The 21,245-nt window shown below is 45.6% G+C and overlaps 3 protein-coding genes across 6 annotated transcripts; all 3 read right to left on the reverse strand.

The window, feature by feature from the left end:
• Positions 1-2,692: 2,692 nt before the first annotated feature.
• On the reverse strand, positions 2,693-5,501 carry LOC127308408 (putative F-box/LRR-repeat/kelch-repeat protein At1g11620). The gene is made up of 3 exons (XM_051339219.2): positions 4,320-5,501; positions 4,144-4,243; positions 2,693-3,259 (listed from the first exon to the last, which is right to left on the reverse strand). The coding sequence occupies exons 1-2, from the start codon at positions 5,431-5,433 to the stop codon at positions 4,191-4,193; spliced, it is 1,167 nt and encodes a 388-aa protein (XP_051195179.2). The 5' UTR covers positions 5,434-5,501; the 3' UTR covers positions 2,693-3,259; positions 4,144-4,190.
• Positions 5,502-11,593: 6,092 nt separating this feature from the next.
• LOC139829802 (putative F-box protein At3g16210) lies at positions 11,594-13,995 on the reverse strand. Its single transcript, XM_071821535.1, has 3 exons — positions 12,848-13,995; positions 12,678-12,772; positions 11,594-11,855 (listed from the first exon to the last, which is right to left on the reverse strand). The coding sequence occupies exons 1-2, from the start codon at positions 13,983-13,985 to the stop codon at positions 12,729-12,731; spliced, it is 1,182 nt and encodes a 393-aa protein (XP_071677636.1). The 5' UTR covers positions 13,986-13,995; the 3' UTR covers positions 11,594-11,855; positions 12,678-12,728.
• A 1,977-nt stretch (positions 13,996-15,972) lies between these two features.
• On the reverse strand, positions 15,973-18,627 carry LOC139829697 (putative F-box/kelch-repeat protein At1g15680). 4 transcript variants are annotated; one of them, XM_051339229.1, is made up of 3 exons: positions 17,486-18,627; positions 17,320-17,373; positions 15,973-16,231 (listed from the first exon to the last, which is right to left on the reverse strand). In XM_051339229.1, the coding sequence occupies exons 1-2, from the start codon at positions 18,561-18,563 to the stop codon at positions 17,321-17,323; spliced, it is 1,131 nt and encodes a 376-aa protein (XP_051195189.1). In that variant the 5' UTR covers positions 18,564-18,627; the 3' UTR covers positions 15,973-16,231; position 17,320. The 4 variants fall into 4 exon arrangements, with proteins under 4 accessions (XP_051195189.1, XP_051195188.1, XP_051195187.1 ...); XM_051339228.1 differs by having other exon boundaries at positions 17,274-17,373; XM_051339227.1 differs by having other exon boundaries at positions 17,450-18,627.
• Positions 18,628-21,245: the final 2,618 nt, after the last annotated feature.

Raw genomic sequence — 21,245 nt, forward strand, 5'->3', positions numbered from 1 at the left:
CCTCTCAAGCAACCCTGCAATTAAGATACAAGAAGTCTCTTGTGTCCCCAACACACCTAATACACTTGTCAGATGTATAGGTGCACTAGTTCGGCGAAAAGATAGTGAAACGCAAGTGGTATAGATGAATATGAGTGGTAATAACAATCTGAAATAAATATGGCAGCAAGTAAACATGTAGCAGAACTTGTTGGAAACGGTGCCAGAAAATAGCTTGCTGGCGTGGGAGGCAATTCTATGTGGTGTAACTTTTCTATTCGGAAACAAGGCCTAGGGATCCTACTTTCACTAGTGGACACTCTCAACAATGATCACATAAATAAATAACTTCTCTTCCTTTGTGCTACATACACTCTCTTGTTTGATAACAAACATCATTCATTGTGTAGGGCTACAAGAGCTCCCTCAAGCCGGAGTTAACAAGCGCCACAACATTCGGAGTTCATGTTTAAGTAACCTCTAGAGCATAATAGACCGTTGCAATTTAGACCGAGTACTAACATAGCATACACACTGTCACCTTTAAGCTATGAAAGGGGGAATAGATCACATCAATACTATAATAGTAATAGTTAACTCCATAATCTACAAGAGATTACAATCATAACCTACGCCAAGAACTACATGATGCACACACCGTCACCTTTACATCATGAAGGAGGAATAGACTACTTTAATAACATCACTAGAGTAGCACATAGATTAATAGTGATACAAAGCTCATCATATGGATCTCAATCATGTAAGGCAGCTCATGAGATCATTGTATTGAGGTACATGAGAGAGAGATTAACCACATAGCTACCGGTAGAGCCCTTAGCCTCGAGGGAGAACTACTCCCTCCTCATCAGGGGAGACAGCAGCGGCGATGAACATGGCGGTGATGTCGATGGAGATGCCTTCCGGGGGCACTTCCCCGTCCCGGCGGCATGCCGGAACAGAGACTTCTGTCCCCCGAACTTGGCTTCGCGATGGCGGCGGCTGCGTAACTTTTCTCGTCCCGTGGCTTATTCCTTTAGGGTTTTCGCGACGGAGGCTTTATATAGGCGGAAGGGCAGCCTCGGAGGAGTCCTGGTGGAGCCAGACCATAGGGGGGCGCCCCCCCCCCCCTTGGCTGCGCCGCCTTGTGGGGTGGGGCCCCCCAGGCTCCCCTCTGGCCCCTCTTCAGTGCTCTGGAAGCTTCCGGGAAAAATAAGATACTGGGCGTTGATTTCGTCCAATTCCGAGAATATTTCCTTAGTAGGATTTCTGAAACCAAAAACAGCACAAAACAGGAACTGGCACTTCGGCATCTCGTTAATAGGTTAGTTCCGGAAAACGCATCAAAACATCATAAAGTGTGAACAAAACATGTAGGTATTTTCATAAAACTAGCATGGAACATAAGAAATTATAGATACGTTGGAGACGTATCACAGTTCAAGTTGCTGCACGGCTGGCACGTCTCCAACGGCGGCTTCGCCGTGCCGCCGCTGCCGCCGCGAGGACCACAGATGCGGGCCCTCACCAGGGAACGGCGGGCATCGATGACGTCGGAGCAGAGGAGACTCCCGGAGAATGCCCTCGACAGCTCGGACTGGGAAGAGCGCTTCGGCCGCGAGCGCGCCGAAGAGGTCGCGCGGATGGACAATCCCTCCGGCGGCCGCTTCAACAACATCGGCCGCCGTGCCTGGTGGTACGGCCGCGACGTCGACGCCACGCTTCGCGAGTACGGCTACCGTCCACGCCACCGCGGGCAACGGGAGCCGGTCTACTTCCCGCAGGCGGCGACCATGGCGCCGACGCCTGCCACGCAGAGGTTGCGGAACGAACCGCGACGTCCGGAACCTCCCGCACCGGATCGTCCGCCGTCGGCGCACGCGCTCGGCCGCGCCCGCGCCTCATTCCGGAGGCATCGTCATCCGCGACGACGCGACGCGACGCGACGCGCGTCCTCTGCTCCGGTTCGTCCGACGAAGGGGTCGGGCCGCCGCTCCCGCGTCAAGGAGGAGGACACCTCGCCACCACTTCCGCTGGCGGCGAAGAAGAAATGGTGGGAGAAGGAGGCCGAGGCGCAGGCGGCCCTCCGTGGTGACGGCGACGACGAGGAGTTCCCCGCCCAGAGCTTCATCATCGGCCACTCCGTCGACGAGGACTACCGTCACATCGCGATCGACCCGCGGCAGGCGGCGGTGTGGTCCGCTAGGGACCACTGCGCCAACTACGTCGATCTCGCCGGACCATCCAAGCTGCCGGCGCCAAAGGAGGAGAAAGCCGACGACGACGACAGCTGGTCCTTCGGGACATCCAGCGGCGACGAACTGGACTTCAGCGCCTTCGACTCCCCGCGCCGCTAGATGCTTATTTTTAGTTTTTTAGTTTAAAATCACGTTAAATTTGTACAAATTTGGTTCGAACTACGTATAAATATCGTGTCGCAAATTTATATTTAAATTTCAAAATCTATCGGGGCCACCTGTTTGGGAGTTCCGGTATGCGAGCAACGTCCCCAAATAGAGGATGCAGTGCTCGCACCCCCCAAACGGAGGTGCCGGCGCCCTGGCGGCGCCTATTTGTGGCTACCGGTGGAGATGCTCTAAAGGTGTAGACATTTTCAAGAGAATCAAAAGGATGACCAGTGGAGAGAACCGCATTAATCATATCTGGAATGGAGTGGTGAGTAGCAAATTGACCATCCATACCAACACCGGCAGATCAAAACCTCTGATTTCTTCCCAAAGTAAGCTAGGAAAAGACATCATCTATCTCTTGTCCACAAATGAGCATGCTCAGAGGATATCGAGATGTAAAGAAAATGAACCATAAAGCAAGAATAACGCACCAGCAGCGCCAAGCCCAAGCCTAAATACACCTTTGACCCAAAAGGTGCTAACAATCATCTAAAAAAAGTACTCCCTCCGGTCTAAAAAGATTGACGCGGAGCCAAGGAATCGCTAGCCTATAATTACGTAACTGCCGCGTCGATTAAATCGGACTCGAGGTAGTACTATCTATCAAAGAAGTCTCCGCATCATCATGTCATGCCAGTTGAATAACTTGCGGATAGACAGTAGAAAGAACTCCGTGGATATGAGTGATCGAAATCCTACGATGCTGCTTCAGAGTCGACCACTAAATGCTACTCCTACAATGTTGTGCGTAGGTCAACCACGCCAAATTAGACTGCTAAATCCTACAAATCTACTTCAGAAAAAACATCCTGAACCAATAGGAGCAAGCCATTTCTGCATCTCAGCCGCCGGAACACCACTCCAGATGCCTGCGGAACAACGAACATCACCTGTCAAAAAAAATTCTAAACTACTTGCTGATGCAAAAGCTGTGAGCTACATTCAGTGTGTTCGTATCATATCGTTTCGAACAGTATACACATCAAGTTCATTGTGCAGCTTATACTAAAATCCCAAGGTTGAATCGTATCCGCACCATTATACAAAACGAACAATAGAATGAGAGATAGAAGTAAAATGAGTATAATTAGTCTATCCTGGAACAAATTCATCTTATAGTGCTGACATGTTCTCAAGTTTTTTGGCCACATCAGAGCTCAGTAGAAGCTAAAACCTAAAAAAATCAGAGGTTTACATGCCTCCATGAGAGGCAAGTACTGTCTATATTGTTTGTCATCATGGCCACATGAAAATCTCATGGACCAGATAGCAGAAAAATATCGTGCCTACCTCATAGGCCAACTTTTTAGAATTCCAATTACTAACAAGTTACTAATAAGTCGAAAGAATCATAGAAGAAGCCTATCATGGTATTTCCTTCTGTCCAAAATTGACTCAGTTTCTCCACCCTGTACAGTATTACTACAAACACAACGTGTCCACTACTTTACTTGCAATGGTAAACATAAAAATGTGAAAATGGCAATGCCATTTTTTATGTCGAATCTAGTCATGCCACTTTGATCATGTGGTCAACAACTAAGGAGGCAACAACTTTGATCATGTGGTCAATGTCATCATGGCCACATAAGAATATTATATGAGCCAACAACTTCCGTGAAAAACATCGAAGAAACTGGACGTCACATAAACCATACCACAATACAAGTTAGCAAAATCTAGCTTGAGGGCTTGAACTAGAAAAGAATTATGAGGAGCTAAGGAGCAACTACAGAAACTTACAAAATATTACCTGCTAACCCAATGCATCAGAATAGCATATCTAACCAGACATTCATCTTATCTATTGTGCAAGAGTTCAGCTCCAGCATGTTCAGCACCAACGCCCATTTCTACAAGCAGAAGTCAAACAATCAATGATAGACCAATCGAAAGATAGTACCAGCAATGTAAAAGATATGCTATTACCTGCAGTATAGACGCTGGCAAATGGTTTAAACACGCGGGGTAATATTTTGAACTCTACAGGAAGTTGCTTGCACTGCATTGACTCCGTGTGGACCGTGAAGATACCAATACCGTCAAGTGTCCCCATGATCAGCATATTACTTTCGTCCATGAAGTCTACGATCAGTCTATCCCATGAAATCGTGGGAAGAAGGTTGTTCAGATGAATCGTTTTTGTCAGGCACCATGTCGTTACACTATCAGAATCAGTCTCCCTCTTCCATAGTTGTGCTCTCTGACCCGAAACAGAGACCAAGCCAAGTCCACCACCCTCTGCGGACATAATCCATCCCTCCATATGTAATGGAATCACAGCTAGGTTCTGCCTATCCAAATCAAACTCAAGGATGGCATTACTCGAATTCCCATAAAGCGACCAGTAAAGCGAACGCCCAACCAAGGCGCCCGACCTGGCCACAGAAAGTGTGCGTAGAAGCGGCGTCGATATCTGAACAAGATCACCCCATGCGCGGGTATCCGAGGAGTAAACACAAGCAATCGCTCGCGCATGAGGTCCCTTGATGCATCGCACGAGCACCACCTGGAACTGGAAAGGGTCGACATCTCCGACAGCAGCAGCAGAGCGAAGCACCATCCCGCTGTAGAACTTGTCCATGTTGCGGAAAACCTGGGGAAGGAGCAGGCTGCGCCGGTCGCCAGTAACAGGGTCCCAGACCAGTACCTTGCCCGGATGCACGTTGACAAGCAGCGCGAGGCCGTCGCGGCAGCAGACGATCCGACAGTTGAGCAGGCTGCCGGTGATCTGCAAGCGGAAGGGCTCGGGCGGGACGCGGTTGGGGGGATCCAGGGTAGGGTGGAAGGATATACCTATGCCTTCATCGGTGAAGAAACCGAGGACGGGGCCAGCGCCGCGGGAGCGGTGGTGGGCGCGGAAGCGGCGGAGGAAGCGGGGGTCGCGGACGAGAAGGCGCCAGCGCCTGCAGGTGAGGGAGGCGCGCGGGAGGGAGGATGGCTGCGGGGGGAGCCGGAGGAGGATCTCCGCGAGGAGGTCGTCGTCCTCGAGCGGCGCCGCCGGCGACGAGTTGGGATGGCGGCGGCGGCGGCAGAATGTCATTTCGCTGTAGCTCTCCGTGGGAGAAACTGGACTGGGAAATGAGTTCTCTTGTTCTCATTTTTTTTTAGCAGACTTCTCTTGTTCTCATGACAACCCTTTGCAACTAAAGGCCCTGTAGGCCCACCATTCATCAGTGTGGCTGACCGATAGGCCTGGGCAAATCCCGGGATGGGCCGTATTCGAGCTGGGTTTTTTAAGACTGACATGAAATGTCAAGCCCGGCCCAACTCGGCCCGAACTTTCCTATTTGATGCTTATTGCCTTAGTTATCCGGGAAACACGTATCCACTGTTACACTAAGTGCGCGATAGTGTGCCACGGCGTCACCGACAAGGCCAGATGACACGGCTGGTCTCGACGTCGTCGCCGAGGTGAGGCCGAAAAACTTAGGGTTTAGGGTGGGGTGCGGGTGCGAAGAGGCTCCGGTGACTTAGGGTTCGGGCGGGTAGTGGTGCTAGAACCTCGCCGGAGTTGTTTAAGGGAGAAGGGTTAGAGGGAGGCCAGGGGCGGCGGCTCGAGTAGGGCGGACGGCAAGGCGAGCCGGTAGCGTCGCTGGCCGCAGTGGTAGGAGCAGGCAGCGTTGGGGGCTGAGGAGGTACAGGTGTTTCACGGGGAAGAAGACAACCTGCTCTTGGGCGTGCGGGTGTTGCAAGTAGCTGGGAAGAAGACGACCCACACTTGGACTCGGCCCACTATTCGTCCAACGCGAGCGTCCGTGGTATTCGTGACGCTAAAGGTGTTGAATAGGAGGACCCCCTATTTGGTATTAAAACATACCCCCTTTCTCTCGTAAAAGATGTCTCAGCTTTTTCTAAATTTGAATGTATTGACACAGTTAAACTGTATAGATCTGCTAAAATTTAGATAAAGTTGAGATATTTTTTATGGGGCGCAGGAAGGTGCCCACCGAATATCTTCCTATCTTCTCTTTCTATTATTTTAATACAAACAACGAACACTATAAAAATATACAAGTATATTAATCCAAGTATAAGATACAAATGTAATGCAACTATATCAAAACTGAAGTACAAAAATAAAAAAGTACATTAATCTAAATGCAAAGTACAAGTATACTCCAAGTACAAGTATACTCCAAGTACAAGTATACTGAAACTAAAGTACAAAGTACAAAAGATAAACTATACTAAAAAAGAAACATAAAGTACAAAATATGCTAACTAAGATACACTGAAAACCCAAAGTACAAAAAAACATAGAAACTGAAATACAAAAGTATGAAAATCTGAAGTACAACTCAATGAAAAATCGAATACACTTATTCTACAATCTAAGTACAAGCGCACTACTTTAGAAAGCACAAATAAAATGTTTTTTAAAACCTATCAACATGGCATTTAGTTTTAAAGATCTTGTCACGAGCAGCATAGCGGTGAAACCACTCATAATTTAGACGAAAGTTTAAAAGATATTTTATTTTGAAAATTAAAATATCAAAATAAATGGAGGAAGGCACCCCGCATTTTCGTGTCAAAAATAAAAATTCCACCAAAAGTCTCTATTTCTGCCGCACATGCAAGTACCCCATATGGTCCCAAGAAAGAAGAAGCTAACACTTGGCGAGCAAGGAGCGCGCGAGCATCACGGTTTTTCCCAAACGAGTTGGGTACACTCACTACATATGAAATCAAACGAACAAAAGGAAACCAAAACAAGAAGGAGAACGAAAAAAAGAGTAAACTAAGATTCTGGCACATGGATCGTTGATATCCATGTAGTCCTATCAAATAGGTACATTCCAATCCATCATGCCTCTTTTTACCACCTTCGCCCAAGTCAAATTTTATCTTCCTCTACATCTTTTAGTCTCCTCCATAGTTATTAGAATTTCACTGTTAACTAGAGCTTCTGTAGGCTCCAACTGGATATGCCTAAACTACCTTAATCGGTATTGGACTAGCTTTTCATCGATCGGTGCCACCCTTAGCCTATCGAAAATTACCTTGTTCCTAGTCCGGTCCTTTCTTGTATGGTTGCACATCCACCGTAGCATGCGCATCTTCGTGACACTCATTTTTTGGACGTGTTGTCTTTTAACGGGTCAACATTTTGCCCCATATAGCACCGCTAGTCTGACCGTTGTCCTATAAAACTTACCTTTGAACTTTTGTGGGACCTTCTTGTCACATAGGATACCAAATGCTTAGCTCCACTTCATGCACCCTGCCTCGATCACGTGGCTAACATCCTCATTGATATCACCATTGCTTTGTAACATTGGTCCCTAGTATCGGGAGGTATCACTCTTAGGCACTATTTGTCCTTCTAAACTGACATCTCCGTCTTCGTCACCAATATCAGTAAAGTCGTATTGCATGTACTCAGTCTTGGTCCTGCTAAGTCTAAACCTCTCTGGCTCCAACACCTGGCTCCATAGCTCTAACCCCCTATTTACGTCAGCCCTAGTTTCATCTACTAGCACCACGTCATCAGCAAAGAGCATATACAAGGGATATCTCCTTGTATATCCTTGTTCACCTCATCCATCACCAAGGAAAACATGTACGGACTCAAGGTTGATTCTTAATGTAGTCCCATCGTGATTGGGAAGGTATTTGTCTCACTATCGCATGCGCGAATACTTGTCACAACACGGTCGTCCTGTTGGGGGTGATGTACTTTGTTGGAACTTTATTTTTCTCCAACGTCCACCACATGAATGTCATTGCTACCTGTCATACGCCTTCTCCAAATCGGTTGGAACTTTATTTTTCTCCAACGTCCACCACATGAATGTCATTGCTACCTGTCATACGCCTTCTCCAAATCGATGAAGACCATATGTAGGTACTTCTTCTCCCTATATCTCTCCATAAGTTAGCGAATTAAGAATTAAGAAAATCGCCTCTGTAGTCTATCTCCTAGGGCTAAAACCGATTTTTTTTAGCATTCGTCAATCTCCTCAAACGATGCTCGATGGTTCTTTCCCAAAGTTTCATGGTATGGCTTATAAGCCTAATCACTTGGTAGTTACACTATTAGGAAAAGGCATATAGCCGCAAGGACGGGTTACCGCCGGTGCGCCAAAAAAGTGCACGCCAGTGCTATTTACCGCCGTCGCACCACTATATTGGGCCGGTGGTAATGCCGAAATACCACTGCTGTACCACAATTTAGTGCGCCGGGGGTAATGGTAGACTAGTTTCGGGCTAGGAAAAAATGGCGGCTCCCATTATCGCTGGTGCACCACCATATTGGTTCGCCGGGGGTAATTTTATTACCACCAGCGCACCAATTCTTGCTCCACACCCCCTGTGGAACGCCTTTTATTTTTTGAAAAAAAAACAAAAGAAAATGACAAAAAAATCAAAAAATTAAATCATTCAAGATGCCCAAGTGTTATGTGATCTAGTTTTAAGTAAAATTAACAAACATGAATTTTGACTCTTTTTTTTGCAAAATGGCGCCATCTTTCGATAAAACGGCTTTTCTGATTGCATACGACCTTCGATGAAATTTTTTTCTATATCAAAATGTATCTACGAAAAATTACATCCGATTTCAACCCCTCCAGCCGTTTAGACAATTTTTTTATTCTTCGAATGCAAAACGGAAACAATAGTTTCTTCAGCTTTTAGATTTTGATGAAACATATAAAAAAATTACCATCATCGCACCACCATATTTGGTGCGTTGGCGGTAACCTTTGCTATATATGGAAAACTAGCCCGATGGCCTCTTTTTCTTTGCGACTTTCTCTCCTCCTCCTCCTCTTTCCCTACCTCCGGCGACACTCCGACAAGCACCTCCTCAACCCGGTGACCTTCCTCCGGTGAGTACCTCCCCAAGCTGGCGACCTCCCTCCGGTGAGTACCTTCCCAAGCCGGTGACCACCTCCTCAACCTCGTCGGGACCTTCCTCCAGCGACCACCTCATCAACGTCAACGACATCCACCTCCTCAAGCTCGCCGGCAACCTCACGTCCGATGACCTACCTCATCAACCATCGCTATCCACGATGAAGAAAGTGAAGAACACATCACGACGAGATCTAGATCTAGATACATATTTTTTATAAAAACAAATTGAAAAATATACCGCCGATGGTGAAAAAATGAGTTAATGTCGGTGCACCTCCTGATGCACCGGCGATAAGGCATTACCATCGGCATGTTCCCACCGATAGGCTTGGTGCACCGATGATAGGAAAAAATGTGTGCCGACAGTAGGCCTTTCCCTAGTAGTATTAGTACAACTTTGAATATCTTGTTTATTCTTTAAGATAGCTACTAATATTTTTTCTCCACTCTTCGGGCATCTTGTAACCTTTGCTATATATGGAAGACCAGCCCGACGGCCTCTTCTTTTTTGTCACTTTCTCTCCTCCTCTTTCCCTACCTCCGGAGACACTCCGGCTGGCTAGCACCTCCTCAACCCGGTGACCTCCCTCCGGTGAGTACCTCCCCAAGTCGGCGACCTCCCTCCAGTGACCACCTCCTCAACCTCGCCAGGACCTCCCTCCGATGACCACCTCCTCAATGTCAACGACATCCACCTCCTCAAGCTCGCTGGCAACCTCACGTCTGGTGACCCACCTCCTCAACCCTCGTTGGCCACGGTGAAGAAAGTAAAGAACACATCACGACGAGGTCTAGACCTAGACCTAGATTCACCTTTAAGAAAATGAAAAATATACCGCTGACGCACTAGGCTGGTGCGCCGGTGATAAATCGACTTACTGCCGGTGCACCTCCTGGTGCGCCGGCGATAACACATTACCACCGGCATGTTCCAGACAAGGCTTATATCTAGGGCATGTGTGGTGCATCTTGTAAAGGTTGGTCATTTCTAACAGTTTGCTATTTTTTCTATAAATATGAAAATCACTTATATTTGGGGCTTCCAGACAAGGCTTTTGGCACAAAATTGAGGGCCGAGCCTAGCACAAATGCTGGGCTGTCAGGTTGGGCCTGTCGTGCTGAGCTGCCCATCCATGGGCATACTTTTTTTTGAACACAAGGATTTCAATTGCGCTTAAAAACAATTCACTAAGACAAGCGAGCACATATCGCTGAAGTTTGAGATGACAACTGAAAGTGAAGGATTTGCAGTTTGCCCAGTAGCATACTAGGAAACCTAGCTTGGGAATCTGCTTTGAAGTTCAAGCTTATGTGAATATGTTAGACAACGGCAGTTAGCTGAGGCCATATTTTCCAATGTCCTGGAGCGTCGATGCTGTTGCAAGCAGCACCTTCCTTAGGAATGCGTTATCCGTGAAGTATGTGAATTTGACCTCCTAGAGCTGAAGATAATAGGCCAAGTTTGCTGCAAGAAGGATGCCAAATGCCTTGGCCTGTAACACCGAAGAAGCTGGCGGCAAAGTTGCAGATATGAAAGGCTGCGAGCAGTGCCTGTTATCCTCAAAGTGAACATATATTTTCGAGGAATGAAAACGTTGCTGTAATGAACAGTGACTAAGCTATGGGCCTAACATTGAGAAGACCCAACGTCGGTCACAGAAGGGACACAATGACAGTAAAAAATATTTCACCTAGTAGCTCAGACAGACGGTTCAGACCAAATATCAAGCAAAATCCCACGGCAGTATTTGTGCTGCGCGGGAGTGCCCTGAGAAAGCTGGGTACTCACCACGCTTATAACTCTTAAAATAGGAGTGATGTTTTGCTCCTGGTCTTGCTTCCATGAAGCGTCAAAAAAAAGTGCCTGAACTGCTAAACGGGGCGGTGAATTGTTATTCCTGGAGCAACTGCTCCAAGCTGGCAGATCTGCAAATCCTGCAAAGAAAGAAAGAAAGAGAGAAATTCCTGGATTGTGCTTCTGATGTTGTTGATTGCAGATTTGAGCCAAGCTGCCCTGTGACTGGTCATCAAGCTTATCTCTTCACAATATGCCCTTAGTGGCTGCGAAGACCTGCGATGGTTTGTGAACTTTTCTGTGTCTGGATTTCTACTTTCTAGAGGCACCACACAAAGGTGTATACATTTTCAGAGAAGAAAAAGGATGACCAGGGGGGAGAGTGGCATTAATCATATCTGCAATGGAGTGGTGAGCAGCAAATTGACCATATCCAGACTAATACCGGTAGATAAAAACCTCTGATTTCTACCCAAAGAAAGCTAGGAAACGACATCCTCTATCTCTTGTCCATAAATGGGCTTGCTAAAAAAAGAGGGTACTGTCTATCAAAGAAGTCACTGCATCTTTATGTCATGCCAGTTGAATAACTAGTGGAAAATAGAAAGCAGATAGAAGTCCGCAGATTTGAGTGATCAAATCTGCTGCTTTAGAGTCAATCACTACAATGTTATCAGGAGGTCAACTTCTCCAAATTATACCACTAAATCCTAAAATTCTACTTCAAAAAGACAGAGCCTGAAGTCCTAAACCAATAACAGAAAGCCGTTCCTGCATCACAGCCCCCGGAACACCACTTTAGATACCTGTAGAACAATGAGCATTACCTGTCAAACAATTCTGCACTAATCATTGGTGAAAAAGGTGCAAGTTATATTTCACGGTGTTAATATCATATCGTTCGAATAGTATAAGCATCAAGTACATTGTGTAGCTTATACTAGAATCTCAGGGTTGAATCGTATCAGCACTACTAGACTAAATGAACATGAGAATGATTAGAATTGATCTATACTGACACATCTTCATCTTCCAATGCTGACATGTTCTCAACTTTTTTGGCCACATCAGGTCTCAGTACAAGCTAAAAAGTTCAGAGGTTTACTGTTTACATGCCTCCATAGTTCCATGAGGGCAAATACTGAACTGGCAAATCACTCAAAATACTGCCTGTCATCATCGGCACATGAAAAACTCATGGACCTGGTATGGTCACATAAATTCGATGACTAGCAAAATTATTGACAAGCCAAAATTTAATAAGAATCATATAGTAGAAGCCTCAAGAGAGTGATCATGGTATTTCCTTCTGTCCAAACTAGACCCAGTTTTTTCCACTCTGTACAGTATGGAAAACACAACTTGGCAACTACTTTACTTGTAATGGCAAACAAACTACAAAGAAATATGAAACTGAGAAGGATATTTTTATGAAGAATCTAGCCATATCACTTTGATCATGTGGTCAATAAAATTAAAAACTATGAGGAATCCATTGTGATCAACATCGGAGAAGCTGGACCTCGCATAAACCATACCACATTGCAGGTAAGCAAAATCTATCTTGGAGGCTTGAACTAGAAAGATTACGAGGAGCTAACTACCAATTACAGAACTTACAACATTACCTGCTAAAGCAATGCATCTGAATAGCACATCTAACCGGGCATTTCTCTTTTTTATTGTGCAAGAGCTCCAGCATGTTCAGCACCAACTCCCATTTCTACAATCATAGGGCAAACAATCAATGATACAACAATGAAAAGATATTACCTGAAATGAAAGGGCATGCTATTACCTGCAGTATAGACACTTGAAAATGGTATAAAGACATAGGGTAATTCTTTGATGTTTACAGGAAGTTTCTTGATCTGCATTGACTCTGTCTGGACTGTGAAGATACCCTCACTGAACCCTAGGACGAGCATACTGTTTTCCTCTGCGAAGTGTGCAAAGAATCTGTCACCTGGACTCAGTGGAAGAAGTTTGTCCAGATGAATGGTTTTAGTCAGCATCCATTTCGCTACACCATTGGAACCAATCTCCCTCTTCCATATTTGCGCTGTGTGAGCACAAAGAGAGACCGATGCAAGCCCACCACCCTCCGATGACATAATCCATCCTTTCAGATCGGATGGAATCACAGCTAGGTTCTGCCTATCCAAATCAAACTCAAGGATGGCGGTCGATTTCCCACAAAGCAACCAGCAAAGGGAACGCCCAACCAAAGCGCCTGACTTTGGCCGTTCCACATAAAGTGCGCGTAGAAGCGGCGTCGATATCTGAATGAGATCGCCCCATGCGCGGGTATCCGAGGAGTAAACGCAAGCAACCGCTCGCGCATGGCGTCCCTTGATGCAGCGTACAAGCACCACCTGGAACCGGAAATGGTCACCGTCTCCGATAGCAGCAGGACAGCGGAGCACCATCCCGCTGTAGAACTTGTCATAGTTGCGGAAAACCAGGGGAAGGAGCAGGCGGCGCTGGTCGCCGGTGACGGGGTCCCACACCAGAACCTGGCCCGGATGCACGTTGACAAGCAGAACGAGGCCGTCGCGGCAGCAGACGATCCGACAGTTGAACGGGCTGCCGGTGATGTGCAGGCGGAAGCGCTCGGGCGGGACGCGGTTGGGGGGATCCAGGGTAGGATGGAAGGATATACCACTGTCTTCCTTGGTGAAGAAACCGAGGACGGGGGCAGTGCCGCGGGAGCGGTGGTGGGCGCGGAAGCGGCGGAGGAAGCCGGGGTCGCGGATGAGACGGCGCCAGCGCTTGCAGGTGAGGGAGGCGCGCGGGAGGGAGGACGGTTGCGGGGGAAGGCGGAGGAGGATCTCCGCGAGGAGGTCGTCATCCTCCAGCGCCGGCGGCGGCGACGAGTTGGGGCGGCGGCGGCGGCATCGGCATGTCATTTCGCTCTCGCTGTCGCCTCGAAACATACTCACGGCCGTGGGGGCTGTTTGCTTGTCTAAAGGTCCAGTTAGCCCACCATTAAAATGTTGACTAACAGGGAAATGATACATTCCTTAATTATACGGCTGTTTGATAGGATGAGATATCCCTCACTGATGGACCTACAATAATAACTCGATTTAAAATTCATCCTCCCTGCAAAATTACCGTGAAATAGGGATTCAAATCTGGGTGGACTGGCTGCACGCTCACTTGACTCGCCACTGAGTTAGAACTCAGTTCTAAAGTTAGAACACCATTACGAGGGAGATTTGTTCATTTGACTGTCGGATAGGCATGGACCAATCCCAAACAGGTTCGGTTTTCAACGTGGGCTTGGTAAAGCCCGATACTAAATTTCTTCTTTTGCAGAGACTTAACATTAAATGTCAAGTCAAGCCCGACCCGACATGACACGACAGCGGCCGGAAAATATGACTATTTTATGTTAAAACATCCCTCCGGTCGAAAATAAGTGCACATATATTTCCCAACAGAGGAAATATTAAATACACTGTTTTTAGGATATAGAAATATAAATCTTCTATTTTTTCCTTAAAATATACAATTATATTTTGGGCGAAGATGAATATATGAAGAGTTGCGAGCAATGTATCCTCAAAGTGAGGCGATCTCAAGGCGACTTGGGCCCCCAGCCTCCTCCCATCAACGTCGTCGTTCTGCCTCGCTTCTATGGCATTCGCGCCATGGAGGCGGGGTGCTTCTCGGGCCCGTCGGTGGGAGGGCTCCGTTCCCCTGGTTTTTAGGGTTTAATTTTGGTGGGGTGGCTCTAAGGTGGTGGCGGCGACGTCTTCTCTAATAAAATCTCCCCCGCTTCAACCCTATCTTGACGGCGATGTCGAGAAGCTTGTGGGAGTGGTGTGGTTCTCGAGGATTTCTTCTGGCTAGGGGAATCTTCGGATCTTACTGGAGCTTCATAGGCGGGAGGAGCGACAGCGGTGGGGCTCCATCGACACTGTATGGAGGTTGAAGACGATGGGCCTCTCAGGATTTTGTTGTAATTTTTGTTTTTGTTGAGGTGCTTTGTACTGTTCGATGTTTCTCTTAATACCAGATCCTATTTGAAGAAAAAGGCGAATGTTCCTGGTCGTGCTGGCATATGTCTCTAGTTTTATTCCTGGTCTTTGCTTCCATGAAGTGCCGACAAAAATATTGTTCCTGGCCTGGAGCAATTGCTGCGAGCTGGACGATCTGCAAATCCTGCAAAGAGACAGAAGATCCTGGATTGAACAAGGCATTTCTGAACCAGGTGTAGATGCTCCTGGTTAAATAAAAAATTCGGAAAAAATTGCAAAAACAGTCGTAAATCTGAAATTCTTGGACAACGAACATGAACAAGTGTTTTAATTGTACACCAAAAAGCTCCAGAAAAAGACATATGTAGCGGTCTATGCAAAATAAGATAAATTGGAGTGATGTAAAAAAAACAAATTTAGATGTTCCAAACAACACCGTATTTTGTCTTTTTTGCACATAGCACTACATATATCTTTTCTTGGAGATTTTTAGTGTGCAGTTAGGACACTTGTTTATGTCCATTGTCCAAAAAAATCAGTTTTTTTAAATTTGTTTACTATTTTTTGTTATTTTTTATTTAATCAGGGGCATCTACACCCAAAGTTCAGAACTGGTTTTTCGTCCTGGATTGTGCTTCTGATGTTGTTGATTGCAGACTTGGGCCAAGCTGCCCTGTGCCTAATCATCAAGCTTAGTTCCTTGCAATATGACCGCCTGCAAAGATCTGTGATGTTTTGTGAACACTGGCAAATCAAAACCTCTGATTTCTTCACAAAGTAAGCTAGGAAACAACATCATCTATCTCTTGTCCAGGATATCGAGATGTAAAGCAAATGAACCATAAAGCAAGAATAGTACACCGGCAGCGCCAAGCCCAGGCGCAAATACACCATCGACCCAAAAGGTATTAACAATCATCTAAACAAGGGTACTATCTATCAAAGCAGTCACTACATCAGCAGTCATGCCAGCTGAATAACTTGTGGAAAATAGTCAGTACAATGAAATCCGCACATATGAGTGATCAAATCCTACAATGCTACTTCAGAGTCGACCACTACAATGTTATCCAGATGTCAACTTATCCAAATTATACCACTAAATCCTACGATTCTACTTCGCCAAAAGATGGAGCCTGAACCAATATCAATACGCTTTTTCTGCATCTTAGCCGTCAGAACACCACTCTAGATACCTGCCAAACAATGAGCATCGCCTGTCAAAAAAATTCTACACTACTCTTTTGATGCAAAAGCAGAGTTAAATTTAAGGGTGTTTGCATCAAGTTCATAGCTCATACTAAAATCTCGAGGTTTTATCATATCAGCGCTACTAGACGAAAAAAAAAACACTAGAATCAGAGATATGGGAGGGTAATATGAGTTTATTTAGTCTACACTGGCATGACAGTATGACACAACTTCATCTTCCATTGCTGACATGTTATCAACTTTTTTTTGCCACATCAGATATCAGTACAAGCCTCTGTTCTTTTCAGATCCCAGTAAAATATCATGGACTAGATAGTAGAAACCTCTAATCTTATAGATTCTACTGAGATATGATGTGACCGAAAAAAAAACTTGAGAACATGTCTTGTCAGCAATGGAAGATGGTTTTTTTTTTGCGGGTAATGGAAGATGAAGTTTTTTTTTAACGTAATGGAAAATGAAGTTGGCAGTATATAGACTAATTATCATTCTCAGGAAAAAATCCACTAATTATACCCATGTTACTTTTATCGCTCATTCTAATGTTCGTTTTGTTAAGCTCCGATAGGATTTAAGGCCGTCATGAGAGGCAAATTCTGAATGGGCTAATCACACAGAATATTGTTTGGTATCATGGGCGCATGAAAAGCTCATGGACCAGATAGTACAAACATCCGGTGCCTACCTCATAGGCAATACTTTTGAGAAATTCAATTGCTAGCAATTTATTACTAACAAGTAAAAAAAAAGAATCATAATGTTAGAAACCACAAGAAAGCAATCATGTTATTTCCTTCTGTACAAAATAGACCCAGTTTTTCCCACTCTGTACAGTATAAAAAACACAACTTGGCAACTACTTAACGTAGGTGCAAACATAAAAATGATAAAGTCATAGCACTTTGACCATGTGGTCAACAAACACTATGAGGCATCCATTGTGAACAACATCGAAGAAACTGGACCTTGCATAACGCATACCAAATTAGCTTGGAAGCTCAACCAATTACAGAACTTACAACTTACCTGCTAAACGAATGCATCAGAATAGCATATCTAACCGGGCGTTCACCTTATCTGTTGTGCAAGATTTCAGCTCCAGCATGCTCAGCACCAACGCCCATTTCTACAAGCACAAGTGAAGCAACTCAATGATGCAGAAATGACAATATATTTCCTGCAATGTAAATGCATGCTATTACCTGCACTATATACGCTTGAAAATGGTTGAAAGCCACCTGGTAAATTTTTGAAGTTTACAGGAAGTTTGGTGCACTGCATTGACTCTGTGTGGACCGTGAATACACTGATACCGTCAAGTATCCCCAGGATCAGCATATTATTTTCGTCCATGAAGTCTACGACCAATCTGTCACCTGGACTCAGGAGAAGAAGTTTGTCGAGATGAATGGTTTTTGTCAGCCACCATGTTGCTACCTCATCAGAATCCGTCTCCCCCTTCCATAGCTGTGCTGTGTGACCCAAAACAGAGACCAAGCCAAGTCCACCACCCTCCGCAGACATAATCCATCCACCCAAAGGCAATGGAACCACAGCTAGGCTCTGGCTATCCAAATCTAACTCAAGGACTGCAGCCGAATTCCCACGAAGCGAGCAGTAAAGGGAACGCCCAACCATGGCGCCCGAGGTGTCCACAGAAAGTGTGCGGAGAAGCGGCGTCGATGTCTGAATAAGATCACCCCATGCGCCTGTATCCGAGGAGTAAACGCAAGCAACCGCTCGCGCGTGAGGCCCCTTGATGCAGCGGACGAACACCACCTGGAACTGGAAACGGTCGCCGTCTCCGGCAGCAGCCGCCGCAGAGCGAAGCACCATCCCGTTGTAGAACTTGTTAATGTTGCGGAAAGCGAGGGGGAGGGGTAGGCGGCGCTGGTCGCCGGTGACGGGGTCCCATACCAGTACCTGGCCTGGATGCACGTTGACAAGCAGAACGAGGCCGTCGCGGCAGCCGATGATCCGGCAGTTGTCCGCGCGGCCGGTGATGTGTAGGCGGAAGCGCTCGGGCGGGACGCGGTTGGGGGGATCCAGGGCAGGGTGGAAGGATATACCGCTGTCTTCCTTGGTGAAGAAACCGAGGACGGGGGCAGTGCCGCGGGAGCGGTGGTGGGCGCGGAAGCGGCGGAGGAAGCCGGGGTCGCGGACGAGACGGCGCCAGCGCTTGCAGGCGAGGGAGGCGCGCGGGAGGGAGGATGGCTGCGGGGGGAGCCGGAGGAGGATCTCCGCGAGGAGGTCGTCGTCCTCCAGCGCCGGCGCCGGCGCCGGCGACGAGTTGGGGCTGTGGCGGCGGGTTGCCATTTCGATCTCGCTCCCGCCTGGAATGGAACTGGACTGGAAAATGAGTCGAATCTGGGTCCTTCTGTTCTGGCGCATTACTTTTTGTTGGTTCCTACGGCCCAGTAGGCCCATCAGGTTGATAGCATGAATGTGCCTCTCTGACCTTCGGACAGAGATTTTTTGGCTCTGGGCATCATCCTCCTGCTGTTTTAAACAAATTAAAAGTCATATTTAGAAGTTTTAAAAAATTATAAAAAATAAATATGTAGCCAATGATTTATCCCACAAACGTGCAAAATTTCAATTCTAAATATTTTATATTCTAGGCTGCACAAAAATGGCAAACATGTGAATCTAAGTATGCATATTTTAAATCTCCAAATTTCAACTGATTTTATCTTTTTTGAGTAGCCTACAGTATAAATAATTTCACATTAAAAGTTTGCATGCTTGTAGTTTAAGTCATTTACTATGCCCAGGCTTATTTTCATATTTTTTTGAAACTGATATGTATAATTTTTTTAAGAGCAAGAGCACTAGTGCCGAGGAGTCAAAGACACTTTCCGCAAACAACATACTGATGGAAAAGTCACCCTACAAAAGATACTCCCCCCGTTCCAAAATATAAAGAAAGCTATTTTTTTCCTAGTCTTTGACGCATAACTTCGATCACCACTATAAACAAAATTATGGATCAGGAATGTATACATGTTATTATTGTTGGATTCATCTTGCAAAATTCTTTCATTTCGTATATTTTTTAAAAACTAATATTTTGGACATATTATAATTAAAAAAATCATGGGTAAAGTTGCAACCAAAATCAAGGATGCCTTTTATTTTGGGATGGAGGGTGCTAGTATTTTTGCTATTTTTACCAAAGGGTGGGTGATAGTTGGAGGGGAGCACCCCAGTCATCCATGGCCGTCTTCGCCGCTAGCATGTCAGCCCCAACACTGGCTCGGTCAAATAGGGAGCAGAGGAGAAGAGAAGGTGGTGTACATGGCGAAGTGGATTGAAAAAGAACGAGAGGATAAGGGGGAGAGGGAAGATATGAGACAAAGGGGATGGTGTCCCCTCCCCCACTTTCATGTAGTAAGCACATCAGTCACATGCATAATCCATACACAAACTGATCAATGTGACGGATGCGACATGCTTTTATTTTCTTCTAACATCATCTTAAGGGAGACCAACTATTTAATTACTTCTCCATCTATCCTAAATGTGTGTCATAGATTTGTCTAAATAGGCATGTAAACACATTTAAGTGTCTAGATACATGCAAATCTAGACAAATATGTAATATATTCAGGGCAGAGGAAGTACTCCCGAAGTACGTCTCAAATTATAAGATATCCTGCATGAGAGATACAAGACATGTTATGGTTTGAAACAGAGTACGTCTCAAATTATCTTTAAAAAAAGAGTATGTCTCAAATTATAAGACGTCCGACATGAGAGATACAAGACATGTTATGGTTTGAAAAGAGGATAGTGCTAGATAGCAAAGAATTAAGAAGCACGTGTCTTCCAATTTTTTTACTTCGCCAACACCAACCACAGCTAAATGAACGATTTGGGGATGTTTTCAGCCCCAGGTTAGGTAGCTGAGAGGCACCAATTCAAATCGCCAGAATGAATACTCCTCTACTTGGCCATAGGTTCTCTATTCGAACGGCTGCCCTTAGCTGAATGCAATCCGGTGCACTTGAGCACATGCCAGAAAGCCAAGTCGGACTACCTGCCGGTTTGAACAATTCCAGCACCGCAGGCCCGCAGCCACGACCAAAATTACCCAGGTCAAGGTACAAGCTCATCACCTTATAGGGCATTAGATGGTTTACAATGTACTACAATGCAAGACAGGAACACACTAATATGGTATTTACATGGCATTACACATAACAAGCCTCCACATCAATGGATACCACACCAAGCAAAAAATATTCATTCGCTGACAGAGCTCCACATGGATGCAAGCACACATGTCTAATACTACAGAAAAAATGGAGAACAAGAATCCATGCGTTGGCCGACAGTCATGGTTTATTCTGTGCATGGATTGAAGCGCGGATCACATGATTTGGAGCTGGTGCCTTCTCGTTGATAAGAATTTGTTCAGGGAAGTCCACCCGAATCGTTTTGAACTGGTAGTGCTGCTTGACATCAAATAAAAGAAGATGCAAGTTATTGCCAAGCGTGAGAGGTTTAATAGAACCTGATACTATGACCGCAATAAACATTCTACGGTACAAGAAACTAATTGTCCAAAAAAGAAGTGAAATGAAACCGATAAAGTCTGGTTAGGAAAATAAAAGGAAAAAAAAACAGGCTGTTTTCAGAAAAAGATCCTGTTCTGCGCCTAATTGACATCCTCTATCTATTCCTCATCTTTTCCAAAACAGATGTATTTTTATACTTCTTAGCCGTGGTGAAAATATCAAATGTTCAAAAGTAAAAAAAAAAAAAAACTCTAAGAAAGGAAAGGAAAAGAAAAACAGTCTATAGGTTCTTAAAGACGGTTACTTGGATGGTCTGAAGTAACGAAATGCAAAAAGACGTAGAAGAAGACTGGTATCAAAGGCATACCTGCTCTTTCCATGGTATATTCAGGATTCTGTAGTATGGTTCCAACAGTGCCACCCGGTCACCTTCTTTAATCTGTTGCGCAAAGGTTAATATTAGCAGGTATATCAGACA

This window comes from Lolium perenne, chromosome 6, assembly GCF_019359855.2.
Source record: "Lolium perenne isolate Kyuss_39 chromosome 6, Kyuss_2.0, whole genome shotgun sequence".
Taxonomy (NCBI): Eukaryota; Viridiplantae; Streptophyta; class Magnoliopsida; order Poales; family Poaceae; genus Lolium; species Lolium perenne.